The 26,562-nt window shown below is 43.5% G+C and overlaps 1 protein-coding gene across 1 annotated transcript in view; it reads right to left on the bottom strand.

Moving 5' to 3' along the window:
- Positions 1-26,562, bottom strand: part of CEP112 (centrosomal protein 112) — a 704,958-nt gene that overhangs the window by 676,428 nt on the left and 1,968 nt on the right. The window contains exons 2-5 of the mRNA XM_030208453.1: positions 22,834-22,975; positions 19,296-19,486; positions 11,231-11,394; positions 8,192-8,311 (exon numbers count right to left, since the gene is read on the bottom strand). Of these exons, the coding sequence (XP_030064313.1) occupies positions 8,192-8,311; positions 11,231-11,394; positions 19,296-19,486; positions 22,834-22,933 (575 nt within the window). The 5' untranslated portion in view covers positions 22,934-22,975. The remainder of the gene's footprint in view (positions 1-8,191; positions 8,312-11,230; positions 11,395-19,295; positions 19,487-22,833; positions 22,976-26,562) is intronic.

Raw genomic sequence — 26,562 nt, 5'->3', positions numbered from 1 at the left:
TTGTACACCGCTGCGTAACCCTAGTAGCGCTCTAGAAATGTTAAGTAGTAGTAGTAAAAAAAACAATGGGGAAAGACACAGGGAAAAGGGAAAAGATTTATTAGGATTTATTTACTGCCTTTTTGAAGGAATTCACTCAAGGCAGTGTACAGTAAGAACAGATCAAACATGAGCAATAGGCAATTAATATTCAAATAGCAATACAAAGTATGGCATAGTTACTACTTCTGATGTCAACACAATATGAAACAGAACATTTTAATTGATAGTGAAGGGTAAAGCAAAGATGGAACGTATAGATAGGTAAGAGAGTAAGAAGAGTTAGAAAGGTGAGTAATTTACCTACAAATGCACTCAGTCTGCTGCCCCTCACTACCTCTCTACCCTCATCTCCCCTTACGTTCCCGCCCGTAACCTCCGTTCACAGGATAAATCCCTCCTCTCAGTACCCTTCTCCACCACCGCCAACTCCAGGCTCCGCTCATTCTGCCTCGCCTCACCCTATGCTTGGAACAACCTTCCTGAACCCTTACGCCAAGCCCCCTCCCTGCCCGTCTTCAAGTCTTTGCTTAAAGCCCACCTCTTCAATGCTGCGTTCGGCACCTAACCCTTACCGTTCAGTGAATCCAGACTGCCCCAATTTGACTGCCCCTATCGGACCGACCGTTCACTTGTCTATTAGATTGTAAGCTCTTTGAGCAGGGACTGTCTCTCTTTGTTAAATTGTACAGCGCTGCGTAACCCTAGTAGCGCTCTAGAAATGTTAAGTAGTAGTAGTAGTAGTTAAATATTATCTCAGCTAGGGTAGGGCTGGATTAAGAGAGAAAAAATAATACATTCCAGAAGAACAGAATAAGGTAACATTGTATGGGATTCCCTTCCATTGGAACTAAGATTGGAAACTATATGAGTTTTAAGGGAAAATTAAAAACTTTGGACCCTGTTTAGTAAGGTGCGCTAGAGTTTTTAGCATGCACCAAAAATTAGCACACACTAATGCATAGGAATACATGGGTGTCTCTGGCGTTAGTGAGCGCTAGCGCGCCTACAGCGCAGCTTAAACAGGGTCCTTTGTTTCTAAACGTATTAAGAATATATCACTACTTTATCACTAACACTAGTTTCTTTTTATTCTTTGTGAGCTGTGCCGAACCAAATTCGCTGGGAAATAACTGTATACAAGAACCTGTATCATTATTATGCAGGCACTGGCAATATTCAGTGTTGGTCCCTGAATAGCTAACCTGGCCAGTAGGACCACTTAAATGAGGGCTCTATCTACCGTGAAGCACCGGGATATATGACGAACTTGATCGACCTAACAACCAGAAACATATCCGAATCAGCACGTACGTACCTAAATCTACACTACCCAAGTTGCAAAGGACTCAAACATAAATCAACCTACGCAGCCAGTTTCTCCTACATCAGCGCACAACTGAGGAACGAACTGCCAAGGGCCTTGAAAACCACGAACAACCAACAACACTTCAGAAAATCTCTAAAAAACACTCACCTGTTCAAAAAGGCATATCCTTCTGACCCAACATAAATGACTGATTCCTGCGACACAACTTGACTAAAGATCATAACTCCTCAGCCAAACAAATCTTTTATGTGGCTATACTACTACTACTAGCTATCACTTCTATAGCGCTACAAGGCATACACAGCGCTGTACACCATACACAAAAAGACAGTCCCTGCTCAAAGAGCTCACAATCTAAATAGGACAGGCAAACAGACAGAACAACTAAGAGGTAAGGGAGTTAAAGAGGTGGGGATAAAAGGGTACAGGGCAAGTGAGTAGTGGTTAGGAGTCAAAAGCAGCGTTAAAGAGGTGGGCTTTTAGCCTGGATTTGAAAACAGCCAAAGACGGGGCTAGACGTACAGGCTCGGGAAATCTATTCCAGGCGTGAGGTGCAGCGAGATAAAAGGAACGGAGTCTGGAATTAGCAGTAGAGGAGAAGGGGACAGGCAAGAGAGATTTACACCACATGTTCCTTTTCTACCACAACATAACTCTGTAACTGTTTTACCCCGGAGCCTGTAAACACCTCTCCGGCGCTATGTAAGCCACATTGAGCCTGCAAATAGGTGGGAAAATGTGGGATACAAATGTAACAACCAAAAAAATAAATAAATCTTTGACCGTTTAGTTATGCAGGCATGGCAAACCTGCATAACTTCTTTAGGCTAAGATTGACGCAGACCATTTGACCCTGAGGCAGGTGACGAAACGTTGGCCACCGTTGGTCATGGTCGCATTTAGCGTCTCGAGAGCCTGGATGGGATACAAGCTAAGTAATTTACATATCTGACTTCTAAGAGTAAAGAAAAAAAAAGATTAAAAAGAAAAATTAAGTAAAAATAGAGAAAAAATATTTGCAGATCATTTAAATGCCGTGGGGTGTTTGCCGATGATGAAGCAGTCCAGCCTCCCGAGAGCTCTTTAATCATTGAGCCGGGGGCTTCTTGAGGCTTCACCTCTTTATTTAATGAATTTATGATCAGAGAAGCCAGTTGAGTCTCTACCTATCTCCTTCATTATATATGGTTTTTCAGATAGAAGTATTGGAAGGAGATTGCCTTCAGTATTAGTTTTAACTTCCAGGTATGCCATCAATGTAGATAGTCATTGCAGATGGCTGGATATGGTCCAGCAAGTTACAACCCTAGAACTGAGATAAACGTAAACGGCTCCTCCTCTGGAGATATGGAAAAATCCTTAGCAACTCTGGCCCATAAAGTCAGTTCAGGAACTTTGAGGGTGACTTTCCCTGTCGGATCGTCTTCGATCAGTCTAGAAGATGACTGTGAGGCATGAAGCTTCTTAGCACAGTCCTCATAAAAAGCAAAGAACAGGGCATAAAAAAAACAAAATGCACAAACGGCATAACTTAAAATAGAATTAAGTACAGAAAGATTTTACAAAGTAATCAAAAAGAGAACACTATGGGGGAAAAAAATCTTTCAAGATCAAAGAGGTTTTTTCCAAAGGATAAGCTGAAGTGATTGTAAAATTTATGAGGCAGCAATAAATGCAAGATCTAAGCAAAAATAATTTATTCACTATAAAAACATACATATGTCAAATATTAGAAACGACGCGTACAAATTTACAGTGCGGTACAAGTGGAGCAGGCCAACTGCTAGAACAAGCAGGAGGCTACCAGAACGCTTGAAGAAGTCAAGTGACTAGCCAAAGAGCCCACATATTGTAAGGTGACACTGGACCAGGCAGTTTTCGTCACTTATCTCCACGACAAGAAGATAATGTCGAAACAAAGTCCATGTCAAACCTTTCTTAATTTAGTGACTGACTTGGAAGAAAGTATAACCTTTCATCATTTGGTGCTATATACAAGTGTTTCCCAAGTCAGTCCTGGAGTACCCTCTTGCCAGTCGGGCTTTCAGGATAGCCACAATCAATATGTATGAAAGTGGAGGAGTGGCCTAGTGGTTAGGGTGGTGGACTCTGGTCCTGGGGAACTGAGGAACTGAGTTTGACTCCCACTTCAGGCACAGGCAGCTCCTTGTGACTTTGGGCAAGTCACTTAACCCTCCATTGCCCCATGTAAGCCGCATTGAGCCTGCCATGAGTGGGAAAGCGCAGGGTACAAATGTAACAAAAATAAAATAGATACTATTAGAGATTCTACATGGAATGTTGCTACTATTGGAGATTCTACATGGAATGTTGCTACTATTGGAGATTCTACATGGAATGTTGCTATTCCACTAGCAACATTCCATGTAGAAGGCTGCGCAGGCTTCTGTTTCTGTGAGTCTGACGTCCTGCACGTACGTGCAGGACGTCAGACTCACAGAAGCAGAAGCCTGCGCGGCCACATTGGTGATCTGCAAGGGCCGACTTCTACATGGAATGTTGCTAGTGGAATAGCAACATTCCATGTAGAATCTCAAATAGTAGCAACAGTGGAGGAGTGGCCTAGTGGTTAGGGTGGTGGACTTTGGTCCTGGGGAACTGAGGAACTGAGTTCGATTCCCACTTCAGGCACAGGCAGCTCCTTGTGACTCTGGACAAATCACTTAACCCTCCATTGCCCCATGTAAGCCGCATTGAGCCTGCCATGAGTGGGAAAGCGCAGGGTACAAATGTAACAAAAATAAAATAGATACTATTGGAGATTCTACATGGAATGTTGCTACTATTGGAGATTCTACATGGAATGTTGCTAGCAACATTCCATGTAGAAGCTTGCCCTTGCAGATCAGCAACACAGCTGCGCAGGCTTCTGTTTCTGTGAGTCTGACGTCCTGCACGTACGTACGTGCAGGACGTCAGACTCACAGAAGCAGAAGCCTGCGCGGCCACATTGGTGATCTGCAAGGGCCGACTTCTACATGGAAGGTTGCTTGTGGAATAGCAACATTCCATGTAGAATCTCAAACAGTAGCAACAGTGGAGGAGTGGCCTAGTGGTTAGGGTGGTGGACTCTGGTCCTGGGGAATTGAGGAACTGAGTTCGATTCCCACTTCAGGCACAACTCCTTGTGACTCTGGGCAAGTCACTTAACCCTCCATTGCCCCAGGTACAAATAAGTACCTGTATATGTAAGCCGCATTGAGCCTGCCATGAGTGGGAAAGCGCGGGGTACAAATGTAACTAAAATAAAATAAAAAAAATATTTGCATATAATGGAGGCAATGCACGTAAATCAAACTCCTGCATATTCATTGTGGATATCCTGAAAACCTGACTGGCAAGGGGGTACTCCAGGACAGACTTGGGAAACATATACACACTATGCATGCAAAGAATTAAAAAAAAAAAACTTTAATTAAAAACTTTTCTTATGTGAGTTTTGTATGTAAGATTACATCATTGAAGTATTCCACGAAGGTCTCAGCACCATTTCTGAGAACAGAGTGTGACTGATTGCTAAGACAGGTATGTGTTGCTTTTATAAACAGAGGATACATGTGTCCCTATCAAGAAATATTCATTTGTTATATAACAGCCCATGGACTCTCAATTTCCTCTTACAACATGATGTGCTTGTAAGCCTGCAGCTTCTCCCTTTAAACCTGCCAGTGAATGCAAGCACTGAAAATGTACCATCACGTCATGGTCACAGTAAGCTATCAAAAAAAAAAAAAAGGTACATTACCTTAACAACAGTAAAAATGAGATTATACAGTTAATATGCTTAATGTTGGTATTTAGCATCTCATGCCAACTAATGCTGTCCTACCCTACACACTGATTTCTTCTGGTTAACAGTGCCCATTCCAAAGGACATTTGTCACATATACCTTCTTGAAAACTAAAATACCCAATCCATGGAATAAAGTATTACATTGTTCTGCCAATCAGTTGCAGCTCTGCAAAGCTCTGTGATGGTGTATTCCCTCTGCCACCCTCACATTTATCCTCTGACCCACCAAGCCCAGTAATACCGTAGCATCCTATATAATAAAACACACCTCCAACGTTCTGAAGCTGACTGCATGGCTGAGGCATTCCTGCTCTCTGTATCCATCTCCTGAATTGACATCACGTACTTCCGGGTTCGTCACAAGCAGAAGTGACCAACCACACGAGGTTTCTCGGCTTCGGAATGTTGGAGGTGCATTCTATTAAATAGGATTGGTCAGTTCCTTGAAGCACAGCCAGAGCTCAGCGTCCTGCACAGTAACGCTCAGACACCAGAGAGAGGGAGGGGGGGGGGGGGGGGAGGTATCTCTGTCACACACACACTCTCTCTCTCTCTCACATTCAATGTCTTTCTCTCTCTCACACTCTGAGGCATATTTTCAAAGCACTTAGCCTTCCAAAGTTCCATAGGTTTCCTTGGAACTTTGGAAGGCTAAGTGCTTTGAAAATATGCCTCTCTATGTCTCACACTGTATCACATTCACTCTCTATGTGTCACACAGTCACTCACACACTCTCTTGGTCTCATACACTCAGTCTCACAGAGAGTCTGTGTCCCACACACACACTCTCTCTCACACACACTGTATCCGTGTGAAACACACTCTCTCTTCTCTCTCACACTGTGTCTCACATACACACTTGCACACACTCTCATTCTCACACACACACGCTCTCTCTCTCTCACACACACACAGTCACTCTCTCAAACATACACACTCCGAGGAAAACCTTGCTAGCGCCCATTTCATTTGTGTCAGAAACGGGCCCTTTTTACTAGTAACTATATAAAGCACAATAAATTTTCCCCGCTATATACAGTTCATCATGTTCCTATTAATTAGCAGACTCTACTGTGGAGTTCTATCACCAACATTGTTCAACATTTTTATAGTCTCCCTGAGACAACTCGGATCATCCACTACTCATATGCTGAAGATCTATAGTTACTAGTCCATCTTGGGTCCAGATCCAGACAAACCGATGGCTAAAAGAAGGAGTGCCTACAAAAGAATTCCAACTAGCTATGTCAAAATTGAAATTAAATACACTAAAAACAGAAGTACTGTGGATGGGGCGGGGGGGGGGGGGGGGGAGGGAGGGAAACCCCATCAGGTTTATGCTGAAAGGAACAGCCAAGTCTTCCAACCATCAGGATTTTAGCTTGGGACTTACAGTAAAATTCCAAGCTCACTGTGGAAGCTGAAGGCCAAGCTTTTCCACTTACAACGCATGAGCCATCTCCATCCCTTTCTTTTTAACACCACTACCTTTGCCACAGTCATCCAGACAAGTGCAGCTTCCTCCTGAATTGCTGCAGCTCACTGTATACCGACATCCCCCCCCCCCCCACCCCCCACCTCCAAAACGAACCAGGGCCTACAACTCATTCAGTACACCAGAATTTAAATACTGCTGTGCAAGGGCATTCAAAAGGATCACCCTTATCCTAAAATCCCTACACTGGCTTCCAATACTCATTTGAGCCAAGTCCCATCGCGGTGCTGATCGATAAGGCTCTCAAAAGATGTCGCTGCCATCTCACCCTTATATACTTAGTCCATTCCTTATTGCCGACACCTAAGGAACTGTGTCTCGGGATCAGTTCTAGCCCCTAGGAGCTCACCGCCACTTAGCATCAGACTATCCCAAGCCTGCTAGTCTTCAGGAAAATATTAGAATCACTAGCCGTTAAGCCCGTAAAAATGGGCGAGTATTGCAGCCCTCCACTCTCCCCTGGCCTCACCCCGTCCACCAATCCTCCCCCCCCATATCCAGCGACCCTCCTCTTTCCCTTGGCCTCCCCCCTCCCCCCATGTCCAGCAACCCTCCTCTGTGCTCTGCTCTCACCCCAAGTCCAGCAACCATGGCCTCTCCCCCCTGCCCAGCTACCCTCATCGCCGCTGCTCCCTCCCCCATCCATGTCGGGCCCCCTGCACTGACCTGACAGCGCCTCTCACCTCCGTGTGAAAGCGCTACAGGCAGCAGCAGATCGCTTGACGTGAGGGCGGGACAGAGAGGGAAGTCTGTACTGCGCATTTGCAAGTGAGTACGGTCATTTGCTGTTTATATGTTTGATGGCTCTCTGAAGAAGTCCAGACTAGAAACAGGAACAGAACAGAGCTCTCAAGCCGTGCTCCCCAGCCCTTACAAATAGCCAAACTATCCTCACTGCACCCTGTAGAAGTCTACAAGATAATGAGCGGAGTAGAGCGGACAGATGTGAAGTATTTGTTTACACTTTCAAACAACAACAAAACCAGGGGACACAAGATGAAGCTAGAATATGGTAGATTTAAAACAAACAGGAGAAAGTTTTTCTTTACTCAGCGTGTAGTTAGACTCTGGAACTCGTTGCCGGAGAATGTAGTGACAGCAGCTGGCCTTACGGAATTTAAAGGGGGTTTGGACAGATTCCTGACGGAAAAGTCCACTGAACATTATTCAATTTTTTTTTTTTTTTTTTTTTGGGGGGGGGGGGGGGGGGGGGGTTGCCGGGTTCTTGAAGCCTGGATTGGCCGCTGTCGGAGACAGGATGCTGGGCTTGATGCACTCTTGGTCTTTTCCCAGTATGGCGGTGCTTATGTACCTTTCTGGTATTTTACTCAGATATTTTCATTAGCATACTCCAGGCCTTTTCATGCCTTTTTCAGATATTAACCCTATTGTTTTGCTGAATGAATATACCTCATTGTGGTTTCTAACTTGTTGCAACTCGATTGGAGCTCTTTACTTGCAGATGCGTGTTATGAAATAAATGGGGATGATATCTTAGTTGTTTATTTTCACCTTTTTCTTTTCTGCCTCTCCAGATTACTCTCTGCTTTCCCTGTGAATTGAAATAACTCTTCCTCGGCTCTGCCTTGCTCCCTGATACCATCTTTTTCTTGGTGCCACTGTATCTGTCGTCTGAAAAGACATACAAACCAGATTAGGCCATGACAGGGAATTGAATATTTTTAGCAGAATCAGTATATGTATACATATATATGGGAACGGTCTTCCAGGGGAGATGGTGGCAGTGTAAATAGTAATGGTATTCAAGAAAGCTTGTGAAAATTGCATGGATTCTTAGTTGCGGTGAAGCAAGAGAAAGCCAGAAATTAACTTTGATAATGCACCAAATGAACACTGCTGTTCTCATATAACCTCATACTCTGGGGATCCCTTCAGAAGGAAGGGATCCCCAGAAGCTTAGCCGGTGGTGGGAGGCAGGGCAGACTTATACGGTCTGTGCCAGAGCCGGTGGTGGGAGGCGGGGATAGTGCTGGGCAGACTTATACAGTCTGTGCAACAGCCGGTGGTGGGAAGCAGGGCTGGTGGTTGGGAGGTGGGGATAGTGCTGGGCAGACTTATACGGTCTGTGCCCTGAAAAGGACAGGTACAAATCAAGGTAAGGTATACACAAAATGTGGCACATATGAGTTTATCTTGTTGGGCAGACTGGGTGGACCGTGCAGGTCTTTTTCTGCAGTCATCTACTATGTTACTCTATCTTCTATATAAATATATAGAGAAAGCACAGTCTCGATTGTCCGACCTTCTGGCATATCCAACAGCCCCCTCCCCTCCCCCCCGGAGATGTCATCACATTTATTTCTATTAAAAATCTTTGTTTTAGAACAATTTTGGAAAACCAGGAACTGTTTGCTTTGTTTATACATTGAGGGGTTTATGTAGTGTTTTCTATATTGTCTGATTTTTCATATATCCAACAATGGGTCGGTCCCACTTACATCGGATAATCAAGACTGTACTGTACATTACCTGGATACTACAATATCGTTCTAGCATAGCCCTTTAACAACTATTAGTAGGTCCGCTACAAATCAGTTCCCATTTCACCTACCACGGAAAGTTTGTCAGAGTCAACCTTGTCGACATTTGGAGTCTATAACGTGAAAAGTTATCTATCCAACTGCAAGTATATATGTGACCCTCCTTCCACAGACAAGGAGGCAAATCTGAATTGCTGGAAAACAGCAACAATACAAGGCTCCAATGATGCCAAGTGCCCCTTCCTCCAAGCACAGCACAGCCCAACCAAAACATTTAATTTCCCCTGAACCTCTGCTTCTCTTCTTCTGTCCTACACCATCCTGAGATTTATTACCATTACTCCCCACTGGGGTGTGCCTACATCACCCTTCTCTCCTATTCTCTCTCACATCACTGTCCCCTGTTCAAGAAACATTGGATTCCATACATATAAGCACTATAAAATAGGATGTAAAATTTTTAAATGTTATGTGAATGTGGGGTTTTAGTAGTAAAAATAACATTCATATCAGTATCAGTAATAAATTTACCGCCCAGAAACAGCACCAGTCAATCCCGAACTTACTTAAACCTGCACTATCCAGACTGCAACGGACTTAAGATACAAAATCCATCTTACTTATGAAAGTCTATCCTTTGGACCCAAATTAACGTCCTACTATATGCGACTGTATTACCCTTTTATCACCACCCCTCCTTATTTCACTGTTGCTTTATACTTCCACTTTATATTGTATTTGTATAAGCCACATTGAGCCTGCAACTGTGTGGGAAAATGTGGGGTATAAATGTGTTAAATAAATAAATATTCAAAACGCTGCGGTCAGAGTTTGTTTTAAACGTCGGATGCGGTGTCTATATTGTCCATATTTAGTGCCACTATGTACACAAGAAGCAGTGCTAAATATACCAGGGATTACCAGCACTAGCTTTATAAATTGTGAAGATCTGCAGTCGCTATCCAGAGAACTATGCGGATAAATCGTTTTGCTGTCCTAGTTTTATCCTCACATAGCTATCTGAAGAGTGACCGAATACTGCCGACTACTTGACGAGTTAGGTAGGACGCCCATGCTCCACCCTGCTACCTGGATAGCACCGATACGATTGGTGAAGAATTTTCAGCAGCACTAAACATCCTATATAATAATTCTCACCTCCAACGTTCTGACTTGCTGCCTGGGACCGTGGCTCATTCCGAGTTGGTCAGGACGGCTCCGTAGATCAGGCTGACATCACCGTAGCCATTATGATGTCAACTTCAGAACCCGGGGGAAAAAAATAACATGCCTCACAGCTGATCCATGTCCAGAGGAGGGTCACTGGACATGGGTGGCTGGAGGGGGGGGGGGGGCAGGGGAGAGAGGAGGGTCGCTGGACATGGGTGGCAGTGGGAGAGGAGGGTCGCTGGACATGGGTGGCAGTGGGAGAGGAGGGTCGCTGGACATGGGTAGCTGCAGGGGAGCCGAGGAAAACCTTGCTAGCGCCCGTTTCATTTGTGTCAGAAACGGGCCTTTTTTACTAGTTCCTCAATAAGGCACTTATCTACAACAGCAGGTGTTTTTTGAATACCCAACACATTGTTCTGAGCTAATTACTATGGGCCCAACACTGCCTCCCCCCCACCCCCAGTGCGTCATTCCCCAGGCAGAGAGAATGTTCATACCCTACAAGGGACAAATGAGCCATTGATCAGGCTGTTTTAAAGACACGCAATTGCTTCTAAATAGGACTACTCACTAGTAGAAAAACAATGGACCAAGACTAATTAGCTGACAGAAGAACTTCATGTTTAAGTACCGCATCTAGATTAGAATATGGAGCGTTTATAGTCAGAAGTGCTACAAGCCTCCTCTGAGGTTTTATTCCTCTCTCAGCAGGCTAAACCGGGTGCAGACTGGCGAGTCTCACACAAGACTGAAAACACAGCCTTTACAGTAATCCCAGTACTAGGCACACAAGATCACACAAATGTAGATATCCAACTCTTAGAAATAAACATAACCCAACAATTAAAGACATTTAATACAGACCATGTGAAAGATATACCTGTGAGTGTGAACTGGCGTCTCAACTGCAGGAGCTTCGCACAGTCTCCACAATTCTTCTGTTTTCAGGTCTCCTGACCCCAATTCCCCCAACACCCAGTCAGGTATTCCCTCAGGACTAGGGCTGCTCACTTTCAGAGAAGGGGGTTCATCAAAGTAGATGGACTAAATTAAAAAGAACATCCACATACAATTAACTTTTAAGAAATCCATACATCATAAAACTCGATAGAACTCACATTTAGGTATAGTGGTTTTCTCTGTGTCTAGTTTCAGTTTAAACGTTTTTCACATATGCTTAACACAATATTTCTGTTCTGTGTTCACAGCTGAAGGGTCGAGAGCAGGACCACAGAAGACAAACCCAAATAGAAATGGAGGTGTGGTAGACCCTGAACGATTTTCAAAAGACTGTGTTCATGAGGAGCTAGCTAAAGATGGACAAGAGTGGAGGAGTGGCCTAGTGGTTAGGGTGGTGGACTTTGGTCCTGGGGAACTGAGGAACTGAGTTTGATTCCCGGCCCAGGCAGCTCCTTGTGACTTTGGGCAAGTCACTTAACCCTCCATTGCCTGCCGCATTGAGCCTGCCATGAGTGGGAAAAAGTGCGGGGTACAAATAAAAAATAAAATTTTAGGGAAGTTTTGGGGCTCTGCTGGCTGAACTATTCAATGTGTCTCTAGAGCTGGGAGTGGTCCCGGAGGACTGAAGAGCATACGTGGTCACTCTCCCAAAAACTGGAAGTATTTTTATTTTAAATTCCGTTTATTTTAAATACACAAAAAAGGAAAACACATATCAAACAGGTATCCAACCATCAATGAAACAATAACATGACAAATCCATAAGAGAGGTCCCCCCCCCCCTTCCCTCCCCAAAACCAAAACATTCTCAAAACAGGCATTCCCAATCAAGCTTCAACAGTTCAGGATCTAACTTCATGTCCCGTGTGGCACTGCATTCCAAACAGGTTCCCACACTTTCCAGAAGCGTCTCCATCAGTCTGGACAAAAGCGGAAGTAAGGAAAGGCTTGGGAACTACAGGCCGGTAAGTCTGACTTCTGTGGTAAGTAAATTAATGGAAATCCTTTTGAAAATGGAGAACTGTGAAGTTTCTGGAAGCCAATGGATTGCAGGATCCAAGGCAACATGGCTTCAACTAGAGGCAGGTCTTGTCAGACAAATCTGATTAATTTCTTTGACTGTTGTGTATTTAGATTTTAGCAAAGCTTTTGACATGTTTTCGCATAGACTAATAAATTAACTGAGTGCCCTCGGTATGGGCCCTAAAATGACTGACTGGGTTAGGAACTGGTTGGAGTGGAAGACGACAGAGGGCAGGGGTAAATGGAGCTCACTCTGAGGAAAGGAACATTGCCAGTGTTGTGCCGCAAGATTTGGTTTTTAGGCCAGTTCTTTTTAACATTTTTGTCGGGCTGTCTGGTAAGGTTTGCCTCTTTGCAGATGATACCAATATCTACAATAGGGTAGACACCCCTGCTTCTTGTGTACATAGTGGCGCTGAATATGGATAACATAAGAAGGACTTAGCGAAGCTAGAGGAATGGTCTGGAATTTGGCAGCTTAGAATTAATGCATAAAAAATGCAGGGCCATGAATTTGGGCTGAAAAAGCATGAGGGAATGGTACAGTTTTGGGAGGTAAAGAACTTTGGTGCACAAAAGAGCAGGACTTGGGTGTGGCCAAACAGGAGAAAAGTCAACAGTGAAAAATAGAAGAAGGATGTTTAGATGCACTATGTTTCTTTGCAATAAAAAACAAAAACAAAACTTCCAATCTCAGTAAGAAGTATACACATCACTTAAGTTATTCAAATAATTATCTGTTAACAGCCTCTTGAGCCATTTGATGGGCACCAAGTTGTGTTTCAGTATAGAGGGACCACCTTCCTCCTTTGCCTTCATTAAAACCTTTTATGTCTCCTTCACCCTCAACTAATTTGGGAGTTCTAATCCCAAACTTTTGAACCAGTGTTAAAAAAAAAAATGAAAAAGAAAAGAAAACCTGAAGGATCAACTTGAAAAGCAGTCACCACCAAAGAAAATCTCAAGAATAAATTCAAGAATTCCGAGGCGAACCCAGCAGTTCCTCAAGAGAACCTTGCAGATTAAGCTCCTTCTCACCATCTCTCCATTTCCATCCTGCATTCTTATCTCCATTTTGCTGCATCTGCAAAGTCCTGCCTCCCTCACCTCTTCCTACGTGACTTTCTTTTGCCTTGACAATTGTAAGAGTTTTCATGGTCTCCAGTCTACTTCAATTTCTAATGAACTTTGCCCCACACCTTTTTTGCTCCTTTTCCAATGTTCTCATGTACGCCTGTGCTGCACTCCTACATCAACTCGTTATCAACCATGACACCATGTTTAAATCATTGAGTCTTATGTACAAATGCATTCACAAGCTTACCCTGAACATCTTTCGGCTCTCTCTCTTTGCTCGCATTTACCTAGTCTACCATGTATCCCTTTGCGCCTTCCCACTACTAGTACCTATGCTCCGGAACAAAGTTCCATCTTCTGTCCAGGAAAACCATCTCTTCTCCCAAATTCATTACCAAACCAAGCGTGCAGTCCTTCCAACTCATCTTCCCTGAAACGTAGCCATCTGTATTCTTAGAGAATGGCCCCATTTGTCTTGCATGGCTTTCTTATCTCAATACAGCTTTGTCGTGGAACAATCTTAGTCAACGCACCACAGACAAACTAAAATAATTATAAAGAAATGAAATCCAGCTTAACAAAAAAAAAAAATCATTTTTATTGGATACTTGTTAACACTTATAAGTGTCTTGTTCATATGTCAGGGAACCACAAAAGTGGAAAGAATTACCAGTGGCATCTACAAAGCAATACAACTCCTTAAACTTATCAACAGTCTTTTTAAAGACCAGTTATGTTCACCCTCTAAAGATACATCACCAAAAATATTTGCGATTAGCAAACATATTTACCAAGACTCCTGAGTCAGGTACATAGGCGGTCGGTGGCCCAACTGTTTGGGGAGGCTAAAGGGGGCGGGGTTAGGGGTGGGGCTTAAATCCATAATTGTCTGATAACACACAGAAAAAATAAATAAATGTCACAATTAATACCTTTTATTAAATTTAGATATTAGATATGTATCATATGTCAAAGAATAAAGTGGTTGCTCAAAGCATATTCTAACCACAATCGCTCAACTGCAAAACATTATGCACAACTTTGTCCAAAAACACACTCAGAACCTTACTGTACCATAAATATTACACTGGGCAGAACCTAATACACCAATATACCACCCATACGGAAAATGCAGACTGTCAACAATATGAAACAAAGGATCATATCATCACAATTTTCATGTAGAGCCACAAAACATCCTAATTCACCAATATACCACCCATACGGAAAATGCAGACTGTCAACAATATGAAACAAAGGATCATAATATCACAATTCTCATGTAGAGCCACAAAACATCCTAATTCATGTTTAATGTGGGATAAAATGCCATAAATAAGTAAATAAAAATAAACTTTTAATGTTGAGCACCTGATTCTCAAAGTGGACATATTCCAAACACTATAATGAAAATAAAACGATTCTACCTACCTTTGTTGTCTGATGACTTTGTTTTTCTGATCAGTATCCGATTCTGCTACTACCTGTCCTCTTAACTCCGTTTCCAGGGCTTCCTTTCCGTTTATTTCTTTTACTTTCCGCCTTTCTTCTTCATTTCTGGTCCTCAGCTTCTGCCTATTTTCTTCATCCATCTGCAGTTTTTCTCCTCCCTTTTCCCTCATCTCATCGCCTTCCTCGCTTTTCCCTTCCCTCCATCCATGTCCAGCATTTCTTCTCTCTCCCCTCCTATCCCCTGCCCTCCATCCACCCATGTCCAGTGACCCTCCTCTCCCCTGCATGCACCCATGTCCAGCAGTGACTTTCTCTCCCCCTGCCCTGCATGCACCCATGCCCAGCCACCCTCCTCTCCCCTGCCCTCCATCCACCCATGTCCAGTGACCCTCCTCTCCCCTGCCCTGCATGCACCCATGTCCAGCAGTGACCCTTCTCTCCCCCTGCCCTGCATGCACCCATGCCCAGCGACCCTCCTCTCCCCTGCCCTCCATCCACCCATGTCCAGCAGTGACCCTTCTCTCCCCCTGCCCTGCATCCACCCATGCCCAGCGACACTCCTCTCCTCTCCCCTGCCCTGCATGCACCCATGCCCAGCGACCCTCCTCTCCCCTGCCCTCCATCCACCCATGTCCAGCAGTGACCCTTCTCTCCCCCTGCCCTGCATGCACCCATGCCCAGCGACCCTCCTCTCCCCTGCCCTCCATCCACCCATGTCCAGCGACCCTCCTCTCCTCTGCCCTCCATCCACCCATGTCCAGTGACCCTCCTCTCCCCTGCCCTGCATGCACCCATGCCCAGTGACCCTCCTTCCCCTGCCCTCCATCCACCCATGTCCAGTGATCCTCCTCTCCCCTGCCCTGCATGAATTCTCCTCCCTCCGGATCCTGACTCTTCAAATTCTTCGGGCGGGCAGGCAGTTTTGCCTGCCTGCTGCGAGCGCTGATTCCTGCCCCCCCCCCAGCGCTGCCGCTGTTCACGCTTCAAAATGGCTGCCGAGACTTACAGAAGTCTCGCGAGGCCGCTGGAAGTCTCGGCGGTCATTTTTAAAGCGTGAACGCCGGCAGCACAGCGCCAGTGGGGGGAATCAGCGCTGGCAGCGGGGCGGGCAGGCAAGACTGCCCTGAAGAATTAGCACACCACCGTTGCTGCGGCTGGGGAGGCTTAGCCTCCCCAAGCCTCCAATACCGGGCGCCTATGGACAGGTACATATGTACCAAAACATGGTACAGTGTCGAGTTATCAAATAAAAAATTTTAACTATATATCGAGAGTCCTTGGTCTATTCTAAGAGCCTGATCCTGTTCCCACAGCTTGTTTATATGTCAGACATTGAAATGATCGTTTTTACCAGTCCAGGTATTCTGAACAAGGCAGCTCCAATTTATTGGATTTGATATACCGTCCTATCTGGTAACAGCAATCGGAACTGACTGAAACATATCACTAAAAAAGCAGGATTTCTTTTCTGTCAAACTGCTGTTTTAGGCTTCCAGCTCAGATAAACTGGGCTACTGCACTAGAAGCAATCACTCAGTTACCAGAGGTGCCCAGCAAATATTGCACAGGCAATCTTCTGACCTGACAGAGACTAGTGAGTTCTTGAGCTAAACAATAATCGTTGCCTTTGCCAAACAGCTGCGTCACTCTCCTTCCCAGAGGCACAATTACAACTAATTCAAAACACTGTACTGAGACTTAACCTCTCAGATTTTGATTTCTTCAGTGTAACTCCCTCGTTACAGTCTTTGTATTGGTTACCAATACAGAATTTAAGGCATTATGTTTTATTTTTAAAATTCTATACAGTCCGATCTCAATTTATTTGGCTAACCCCTGGATTCTATATACGGCACTCAAAATTGTGCGCACCCAATTTAATTCAGTAACGAATCAATTTAGTGCCAATTGGGCGCTAACAATTATTGACGTTTTGGATTTACACGTGCCACTTGCTAAGCGCTATTCTATAAAAATGCGCATGTAAATCCTAGCATGCAACTGAAAAAGGGGCGTGGCCACAGGAGGAGCATGAGTGGGTGTTCACTAAAGTTGCGCACAGTGTTATAGAATTCCAGGGATCCACGTCTAATTTAGCTGCGAGGATTTACACCAGGTTTCAAGCTGGTCTAAAACCTTGCGCCTAAAGTCGAGTGCGGACCTTGGCACTATGCGCTATTCTATAAACGACGCCCCAACTCAGAGCACTGTTTATAGAAAAGCGATCAGCGCTCATTTTTTTTTTGCACCATTTATAGAGCCAGGCCTTAGTGTATAAGTTTCCGCTCTACTGCTAGACCGGGCAGACTGCCCCATGCAAATAAACTAATGTAAGTGCATAAGAACAGCCATACTGGGCCAGACCAATGGTCCACTTAATCTTTTGTTCGGTGATCCGGTTATCATCAACACAATTGATCCATAATTACAGAATTCATTTCCATTAGAAATTAGATTGGAATTCCGTTATATTTGCTATCGTAAGCAATTGAAAACCTGGTTATTCAAAAAAATACGTATTATCTCCTTAATGTATTTCTGATATTTTAACTAGTCTTTTTTTTTTTTACATTATTTTTTAGAATAATGGGTTTGTGCACTGTCTAGAGCTTATTTTTGTTCGGTGATCCGGTTATCATCAACACAATTGATCCTTAATTACAGAAAAAACTCCAAACCGCCCAAAACACAGCAGCCAGACTCATCTTTGGCAAACCACGATTTGAAAGTGCACCACCACTTCGTGTAAAACTTCACTGGCTTCCTATCAAGGAACGCATAAACTTCAAAGCCCACACAATGATCCACAAGATCCTCCACGGCGAATCTCCAAGCTGCATGAACAACTTGATCGATCTTCCAGCCAGGAACGGGTCCAAATCTTCTCGTATTTATCTCAATCTCCATCTTCCCAATTGCAAAGGCCTCAAATACAAAACCTACTATGCATCCAACTTCTCTGTTATAGGCAGCCAACTCTGGAACACAATACCTCAACACATCCAAACAACCAATGAACACCTACCCTTCCGAAAGCTGCTTAAAACTTACCTCTTCAGACAAGCTTACCCAAATAACCCAACTTAATTCTCGAACTCAAACCACACTACCCATACTCCAATCCTCTCCCACACATCTCTCCCTACTGTCCTACTCTTTCCAACTGGATCATCTCTGTGATACTTCATACCATACTCTGTGTTATCTCTGTGGTACTTTGTACCACACCTTGTACCTTACTTTGTGTTATCTCTGATACTCTGTACCACATCCTGTAAGCCGCCCTGAGCCTGCTATCGAGCGGGAAAGAGCAGGGTATAAATGCCATAAATAAGAATTCACTTCCATTAGAAATTAGATTGGAATTCCGTTATATTTGCTATCGTAAGCAATTGAAAACCTGGTTATTCAAAAAATACGTATTATCTCCTTAATGTATTTCTGATATTTTAACTAGTCTTTTTTTTTTTACATTATTTTTTAGAATAATGGATTTGTGAACCGTCTAGAGCTTATTTGATAAAGACGGTATAGAAGAATGATGTATTAGTATTAATACCATGCCTCTACTGTATCTCCTGCCCCACAGATCCCTACTACAGAGCAGTAAACAGTTTTCTTACGCAAAATTCCAAAATACACTTTTGTCTACACATAAACAAAATCTTACTGGCATCCGATCGAAGAGAAAGCTACCACATCATACTTGGAGCCGGGACAAGCCAGAACTGAAAGTGACACTCAGCCGGGGTCTATGAAGGGTTTAGCTGCCAGATATTAGTTTTACGTTCTTAGTGGGGAATACTCAACCGTCTAGTCATAATGTAGAAAGCACTCTGAAACCTCAGAGCCACATACCTATAAAAACTGGTCGCGTGCCCACTTCTAGAAGCACTCTGAGTGAGTCACGCATACAGAAGGCAAGCAACAAAATAAATGAAATGAAAACCAGGAGACCACAGTAAAAGAAGAAGCAAAAGTCAATAAAATGTCATAAATAAAGAAGCAAGCTGTTCCAAAGCAAAAGGTGAAGGCTTTTAACCAGCTGAGGAGCAATGAACTGAGCAACATTCTGAAAAAACTCTTTATAAAATATGTAACTCTCAATTGTTTTCAAACCTCTACTTCAGAGTTTGAAAAACCTTCTTTTTTCCAAAACTCAGGGATGACCAGCATTATGTACTTAGGAGGAGGAAGGCAGGGAGGTAGTCCAGACGGTGAAACCAAGTCATACAAATAATGTCAATATTCGGTGCTAATTTAATAATTTTATCCCTTTAAATAAGGTCACACCAACAGCTGTTTAACACATACGGACAGCATCCATTTCAGTTTGAAACCTTCATGAACAGCGGATACAAAAACCAAGTGAAGAAGCCATCCATTTATCTTTATGCGCCGAATACCAACCTCATAATGAACTTAATACATACCATGTATGAAGGTAATGTTTTAAGAAGCCCAGCTTCAGGTCGCTGTGTAAAAGGGCCTTCTAAGACCCCTCGTTTCAGCATGTGCAGCAGCAGTTTGGCATGCATGTTCCGATTTTTCCTCCCCATGATTCCTGCGCCTGCTCCAGAAGGATCACACAGCTTTTTAATCCAAAGTGCACATTTCTGGCGTTCTGGGGGAACAAATACCACATCATTCTCCAAACATTTGTTATGAAATTGTAGCAGTAACTACAGGCATGTTAACACGGAAGTTAATATTCTGCAGCTTAACCAACACACGAGTGGAGGAGTGGCCTAGTGGTTAGGGTGGTGGACTTTGGTCCTGGGGAACTGAGGAACTGAGTTTGAATCCCACTTCAGGCACAGGCAGCTCCTTGTGACTCTGGGCAAGTCACTTAACCCTCCATTGCCCCATGTAAGCCGCATTGAGCCTGCCATGAGTGGGAAAGCGCAGGGTACAAATGTAACAAAAATAAAATAGATACTATTGGAGATTCTACATGGAATGTTGCTACTATTGGAGATTCTACAGGGAATGTTGCTACTATTGGAGATTCTACAGGGAATGTTGCTATTCCACTAGCAACATTCCATGTAGAAGGCTGCGCAGGCTTCTGTTTCTGTGAGTCTGACGTCCTGCACGTACATGCAGGACGTCAGACTCACAGAAGCAGAAGCCTGCGCGGCCACATTGGTGATCTGCAAGGGCCGACTTCTACATGGAATGTTGCTAGTGGAATAGCAACATTCCATGTAGAATCTCAAATAGTAGCAACAGTGGAGGAGTGGCCCAGTGGTTAGGGTGGTGGACTTTGGTCCTGGGGAACTGAGTTTGATTCCCACTTCAGGCACAGGCAGCTCCTTGTAACTCTGGGCAAGTCACTTAACCCTCCATTGCTCCATGTAAGCCGCATTGAGCCTGCCATGAGTGGGAAAGTGCAGGGTACAAATGTAACAAAAATAACAAAAAATAAAATAAATGGATACAATTATCTGTTTAAAGCTCTTCCTACTACTTCTGAATTCAGGCAGACACCAGCTGAATTCTGCCACTCTCTATGTAACAAAGATCTGTTTCCAGAGTACCGTGAATCCCTCAATTTAAAAAGAATAACTGTGTCCATATAGAAACTTACATGGCCAAACTTATCCAAGTGGTGCCAATTTTTTTTTATGCAGTTATGGAGAGTAAGTTATAAGTCAAACACAGAAAGGATGACAAATAATTAAACAACAGACAACGTCCAATATATTGTAACTTTATTGCAATATCTGAGACATGACATGAGTCGTTTTTCGGCCAAAAGAGGCCTTCGTCAGGAGCCTTCTACTGGACGTATGGAATTCTTAGGTAGTCCAGTCTGTACTCCAGAGAGTTCAAGCATTCACGATTTCTCTCTGAGATGCAAGCAGCAAAGTATTAGACATCATATGTATTTTTGTAGAGGCTAGCCAAGAATTCCATACATCAAAAAAAGAAGATTCCTGAGGAAGGCCTCTTTTGGCTGAAACATGACTCGTGTCGAGTCTCGGATGTTTGCAATAAAGCTACAATACATTAAACATTGTCTGCTGTTCAATCATTTGTCACCCTCGCTTTGTTTGACTTGTTTGTGTGACTGCAAGAGTTGGTGTTCTTCTGTTTCTTTCCCGAGTATGTTTATAAACCATTTACACATGTAAAAAGCCTCTAATAAAATTAGATCAAGGCTAAAAGGTACGTATGGTGCAAGTAAGCATGTATTTCTACAGTAGATATGCTCAGAGAACGAGTCTAAGCGGAATGTGGGCAGAATCACTGATGTCTACGCCTCCAATGTAAGTGTGATTTCTGCAGGGTTTCGGGCTAGTATTTAATAAACACACACAGGTATCCATGTGGCTTTATAGAATGGACTAAAAATAGGCACATAGGCACTGTGTTGTAAAATTAGCCTCATGTGGTCATTATCTGCTAACAAACACATTAAACACAGAACATAAAAACATATAGACCATCAGGCTCATTTTCAAAAGAGATAGACGTCCAGAAAGTGACATAAGTCTACATTTGAACGTTTATCTCACAGAAACGACCAAATCAGTATTATCAAAACCTCTTTTTGGACGTTTTTCTCTGAAGTCCGCCAGAAGGATGTCCAACTCTCAAGGGGATATGCTAGGGACGTGTTCAAGGCGGGACTTGGGCGTTCCTAAAGATTCCTAAAGGACAAGTCCATAGACCGCTATTAAATGGACTTGGAAAAATTCCGCATTTTTAGGTATAACTTGTCTGGAATGTTTTTACGTTTGGGGAGCGTGCCAGGTGCCCTTGACCTGGATTGGCCACTGTCGGTGACAGGATGCTGGGCTAGATGGACCTTTGGTCTTTCCCAGTATGGCACTACTTATGTACTTATGTTCCTAAGACATGGACATCTTTCAGCAATAATGGAACAAAACAAAGACGTCCCTAAGACATTTTGAGCTAGACCTGTTTTTATAACGAATATCTGCAGTGGGAATTGAACCCACTTCCCCAGGATCAAAGTCTGCTGCACTAACTACTAGGTTACTCCTCTACTCCACACAAGGGGTGCCCCAAATGACCAGATGACCACTGGAGGGACTGGGGGATCACCTCCTCTTCCTCCTCCAAATCACAAAACATTTTTCCAAACAGAACTTTCAAAAGGAAAAGAGACTTTTTTTGTAGAAAATGACCTTTCCTGTTCTGATTTTGGACATTTTACAAAAAATGTCCAAATTCAGACTTAGATGTCGTATCCAAAAATGCCCCTTGCTCAAATACCCAGATCTTAATACCAGCTTTAAACCTTGACAACAAAAGCTGGTATGGAGTTCCAGAGTGCGAAGGCAAGATAACAAAAACAGTAGCCACGAAAGGATGCAGACCTCAACACCCTAGATAATGGTATAACCAGAAAGTTGGCTTTTAAAGATCTTGGTGGAGTATAGAAATGAGTTTAAGTAGAGTGGAGCGCCAGGGAAAGGTGAACCTGATGAAGCTAACAGCTAAAGAAAGCCCAGACCCGATTTAGCAAAAAGTTTGTTGTTTTTGGTTTTTTTACATTTTTTTGAGGTCAAAGAGAAATTTCATGCAATTATTCCACTCTTCTCTCATCATGCCCATTAATTCAACTTCTTTCTTCATTTATAAAGTCATCTGGAAATACCCTTTTGTTTCTATCACAGCTACCACAAAACTGGGCATTGTTTGGCAGGTCATGAGTGGGATATCTATTCATAACAGGTAAGTAAATTAATTAAAATATTTGATTTTCTAAAGAAAAGGAATAGAGTGAGGGCACTTGGATTGAAGGAGGAAGCAAAACAATCATCCTGTATTCCCTCTTTCAGCCCTCTTGGATTCCATATCACATCCTTTATACATATGTAACAATTGCAAAAACTTAAAAGGTGTCAAAAACTTTTCAACAACATTTTTACACAGTCCAAAAATATAGCAACTTAAAAACAATCTGTACAAGGTGGCTTTGAAAGATCACAATCTTACCTGGTTTATTTGACAGTTTGAGGACATATGGTTTCATGTCCACCAGATAATGATCAAACTCTGCATCCAACTTTTCCCATGTTTCCTCTGAGCTACTCATGATATTTTAAAAGAAAAAAAATTCATCAAGAAAATGATGTACCTGTGAATAGAAAATTGGCATATCATTCTCCTTTGTCCAAAGAAATAGATATATAACATGAATTACATAAAACCACCAGAAACACATATTATTGGGGACACAATTTTTTCCTATTCTTGAATCAAAACTCCCTAAACTCTACAGAAAATACTCAAGTAATGGAAATGGTTTTAGATCCTCCTTACCTACAAATGCACTCAGTCTGCGGCTCCTCACTACCTCTCCACCCTCATCTCCCCCTATGTTCCCGCCCGTAACCTCCGCTCACAGGACAAAGCCCTTCTCTCAGTACCCTTCTCCACCACTGCCAACTCCAGACTCCGCCCATTCTGCCTTGCCTCACCCCATGCCTGGAACAATCTTCCTTTACCCATACGCCATGCCCCCTCCCTACCCATCTTCAAATCTCTGCTTAAAACTCACCTCTTCAATGCTGCCTTCGGCGCCTAACCACTCGAGATATATAAAATACCCCAATCTATCCACCCTATCAGACTAACTGTTCACTCGTCCTCTAGATTGTTCACTTGTCTTTAGATTGTTTTCTTGTCTTTTAGATTGTAAGCTCTTTGAGCAGGGACTGTCCTTCTATGTTTAAATTGTACAGCGCTGCGTAACCCTAGTAGCGCTTTAGAAATGCTAGTTAGTAGTAGTAGTAGATCACAATATTTCAGCTACTCACATGTCTAGTGATAAAGTTAATAACTGCATATTTTGGATATAGATTGAAATCCAGCTCCTAGGGCTGTCAACCACTTGGGAAGCAATTTTTAAACTACCCACAGTGGGCCAAAGTCCACTGGTAGGTTTTTTTTTTTTTTTACCACAGGCCTTGCACTAATTTTCAAAGGCAAAACAGGTACTTTTTTCATTGAAAATAACATGCAGATCTGAAACTGAAATTTGTGTCTTATTTTCCACCCCAAGAATGCTTCACCTAAATGCAGCAAAGAGTACATAAGTTGCAGAACGCATGTACTTTTAACCATTTCACTGGCTTCCGATCAGGTACCGCATACAGTTCAAGCTTCTCCTACTAACCTACAAATGCACTCAATCTGCAGCCCCTCCTTACCTCTCTACCCTTATCTCCCCGTACGCTCCTATCCGAAACCTCCGCTCACAGGACAAATCCCTCCTCTCAGTACCCTTCTCCACCATCGCCAACTCCAGGCTCCGCCCTTTCTGCCTCACCTCTCCCTATGCTTGGAATAAACTCCCTCAGCCCATACGCCAAGCCCCCTCCCTGCCCATCTTCAAATCCTTGCTCAAAGCCCACCTCTTCAATGTCGCCTTCGGCACCTAACCATTTTACCTCTATTCAGGCAATTTAGACTGCCCCAATTTGATTGACCGCACATTTTGTCCATTAGATTGTAAGCTCCTTTGAGCAGGGACTGTCCTTCTTTGTTAAACTGTATAGCACTGCGTAACCCTAGTAGCGCTTTATAAGTGGGTTTTTTTTGTTACATTTGTACCCCGCGCTTTCCCACTCATGGCAGGCTCAATGCGGCTTACATGGGGCAATGGAGGGTTAAGTGACTTGCCCAGAGTCACAAGGAGCTGCCTGTGCCTGAAGTGGGAATCGAACCCAGTTCCTCAGGACCAAAGTCCCCCACCCTAACCACTAGGCCACTCCTCCACTCTTTAGAAGTGTTAAGTAGTAGTAGTAGGGTAACTTCCAGATAAACTTACCCCTGGCTTTGAAAACCGTCCTTCCCATGCTTACTGCAATAGAGGCTACAGAGCACCAGGATATGAAACTTATAGACTTATACATTCAATCCCACCACCTTCCTGCATGGCCATAAAATTAGCCACTTATCTGGATATATACATCATGTACTGAAACTTCAAATGGTAAGCTCCCTAACGTAGGGACCTTGTCATTGTGCTTTACATTGTTCAGCACACACTGGCTTTGTCTCGTAACTATAAAAAAAAAAAATGAGCTTAGCTGGTACGAACTGTTAATCTCTCAAAGCTGTGCAAAGCCAACGGACACAACTCCCGAATTAATTCTGCATACCAAGCAAACCTTTCATAAGTAATGCCACACTGGGAAAAAACCAAGAAGGGTCCATTGCTCCCAGCATCCTGTCCACGACAGCGGCCCATCCAGGCCAAGGGCACCTGGCAAGCTTCCCAAACGTACAAACATTCTATACAATCAAGCCATTGTGACATCACTAATGAGGTTGGCTCTTATTGGTGGAATGAGCCACTATGACATCACAATATGTTAAATCACTGCTCTATGTAATAAAAGTGAGCCAAGTAGAGGACATAAGTACATAAGTAATGCCGCACTGGGAAAAGACCAAGGGTCCATCGAGCCCAGCATCCTGTCCACAACAGCGGCCAATCCAGGCCAAGGGCACCTGGTGAGCTTCCCAAACGTACAAACATTCTATACAATCAAGCCATTGTGACATCACTAATGAGGTTGGCTCTTATTGGTGGAATGAGCCACTATGACATCACAATAGGTTAAACCACTGCTCTATGTAATAAAAGTGAGCCAAGTAGAGGACATAAATACATAAGTAATGCCACACTGGGAAAAGACCAAGGGTCCATCGAGCCCAGCATCCTGTCCACAACAGCGGCCAATCCAGGCCAAGGGCACCTGGTGAGCTTCCCAAACGTACAAACATTCTATACAATCAAGCCATTGTGACATCACTAATGAGGTTGGCTCTTATTGGTGGAATGAGCCACTATGACATCACAATAGGTTAAATCACTGCTCTATGTAATAAAAGTGAGCCAAGTAGAGGACATAAGTACATAAGTAATGCCACACTGGGAAAAGACCAAGGGTCCATTGAACCCAGCATCCTGTCCACGACAGCGGCCAATCCAGGCCAAGGGCACCTGGCAAGCTTCCCAAACATTCAAACATTCTATACAATCAAGCCATTGTGACATCACTAATGAGGTTGGCTCTTATTGGTGGAATGAGCCACTATGACATCACAATAGGTTAAATCACTGCTCTATGTAATAAAAGTGAGCCAAGTACAGGACATAAGTACATAAGTAATGCCACACTGGGAAAAGACCAAGGGTCCATCGAGCCCAGCATCCTGTCCACGACAGCGGCCAATCCAGGCCAAGGGCACCTGGCAAGCTTCCCAAACATACAAACATTCTATACAATCAAGCCATTGTGACATCACTAATGAGGTTGGCTCTTATTGGTGGAATGAGCCACTATGACATCACAATAGGTTAAATCACTGCTCTATGTAATAAAAGTGAGCCAAGTACAGGACATAAGTACATAAGTAATGCCACACTGGGAAAAGACCAAGGGTCCATCGAGCCCAGCATCCTGTCCACGACAGCGGCCAATCCAGGCCAAGGGCACCTGGCAAGCTTCCCAAACATACAAACATTCTATACAATCAAGCCATTGTGACATCACTAATGAGGTTGGCTCTTATTGGTGGAATGAGCCACTATGACATCACAATAGGTTAAATCACTGCTCTATGTAATAAAAGTGAGCCAAGTACAGGACATAAGTACATAAGTAATGCCACACTGGGAAAAGACCAAGGGTCCATCGAGCCCAGCATCCT

This window comes from Microcaecilia unicolor, chromosome 6 (genome assembly GCF_901765095.1).
Source record: "Microcaecilia unicolor chromosome 6, aMicUni1.1, whole genome shotgun sequence".
NCBI classification, from domain to species: Eukaryota; Metazoa; Chordata; class Amphibia; order Gymnophiona; family Siphonopidae; genus Microcaecilia; species Microcaecilia unicolor.
The sequence above is the reverse complement of the archived record's forward strand: the minus strand, read 5'-3'. Positions and strand labels throughout refer to the sequence as shown.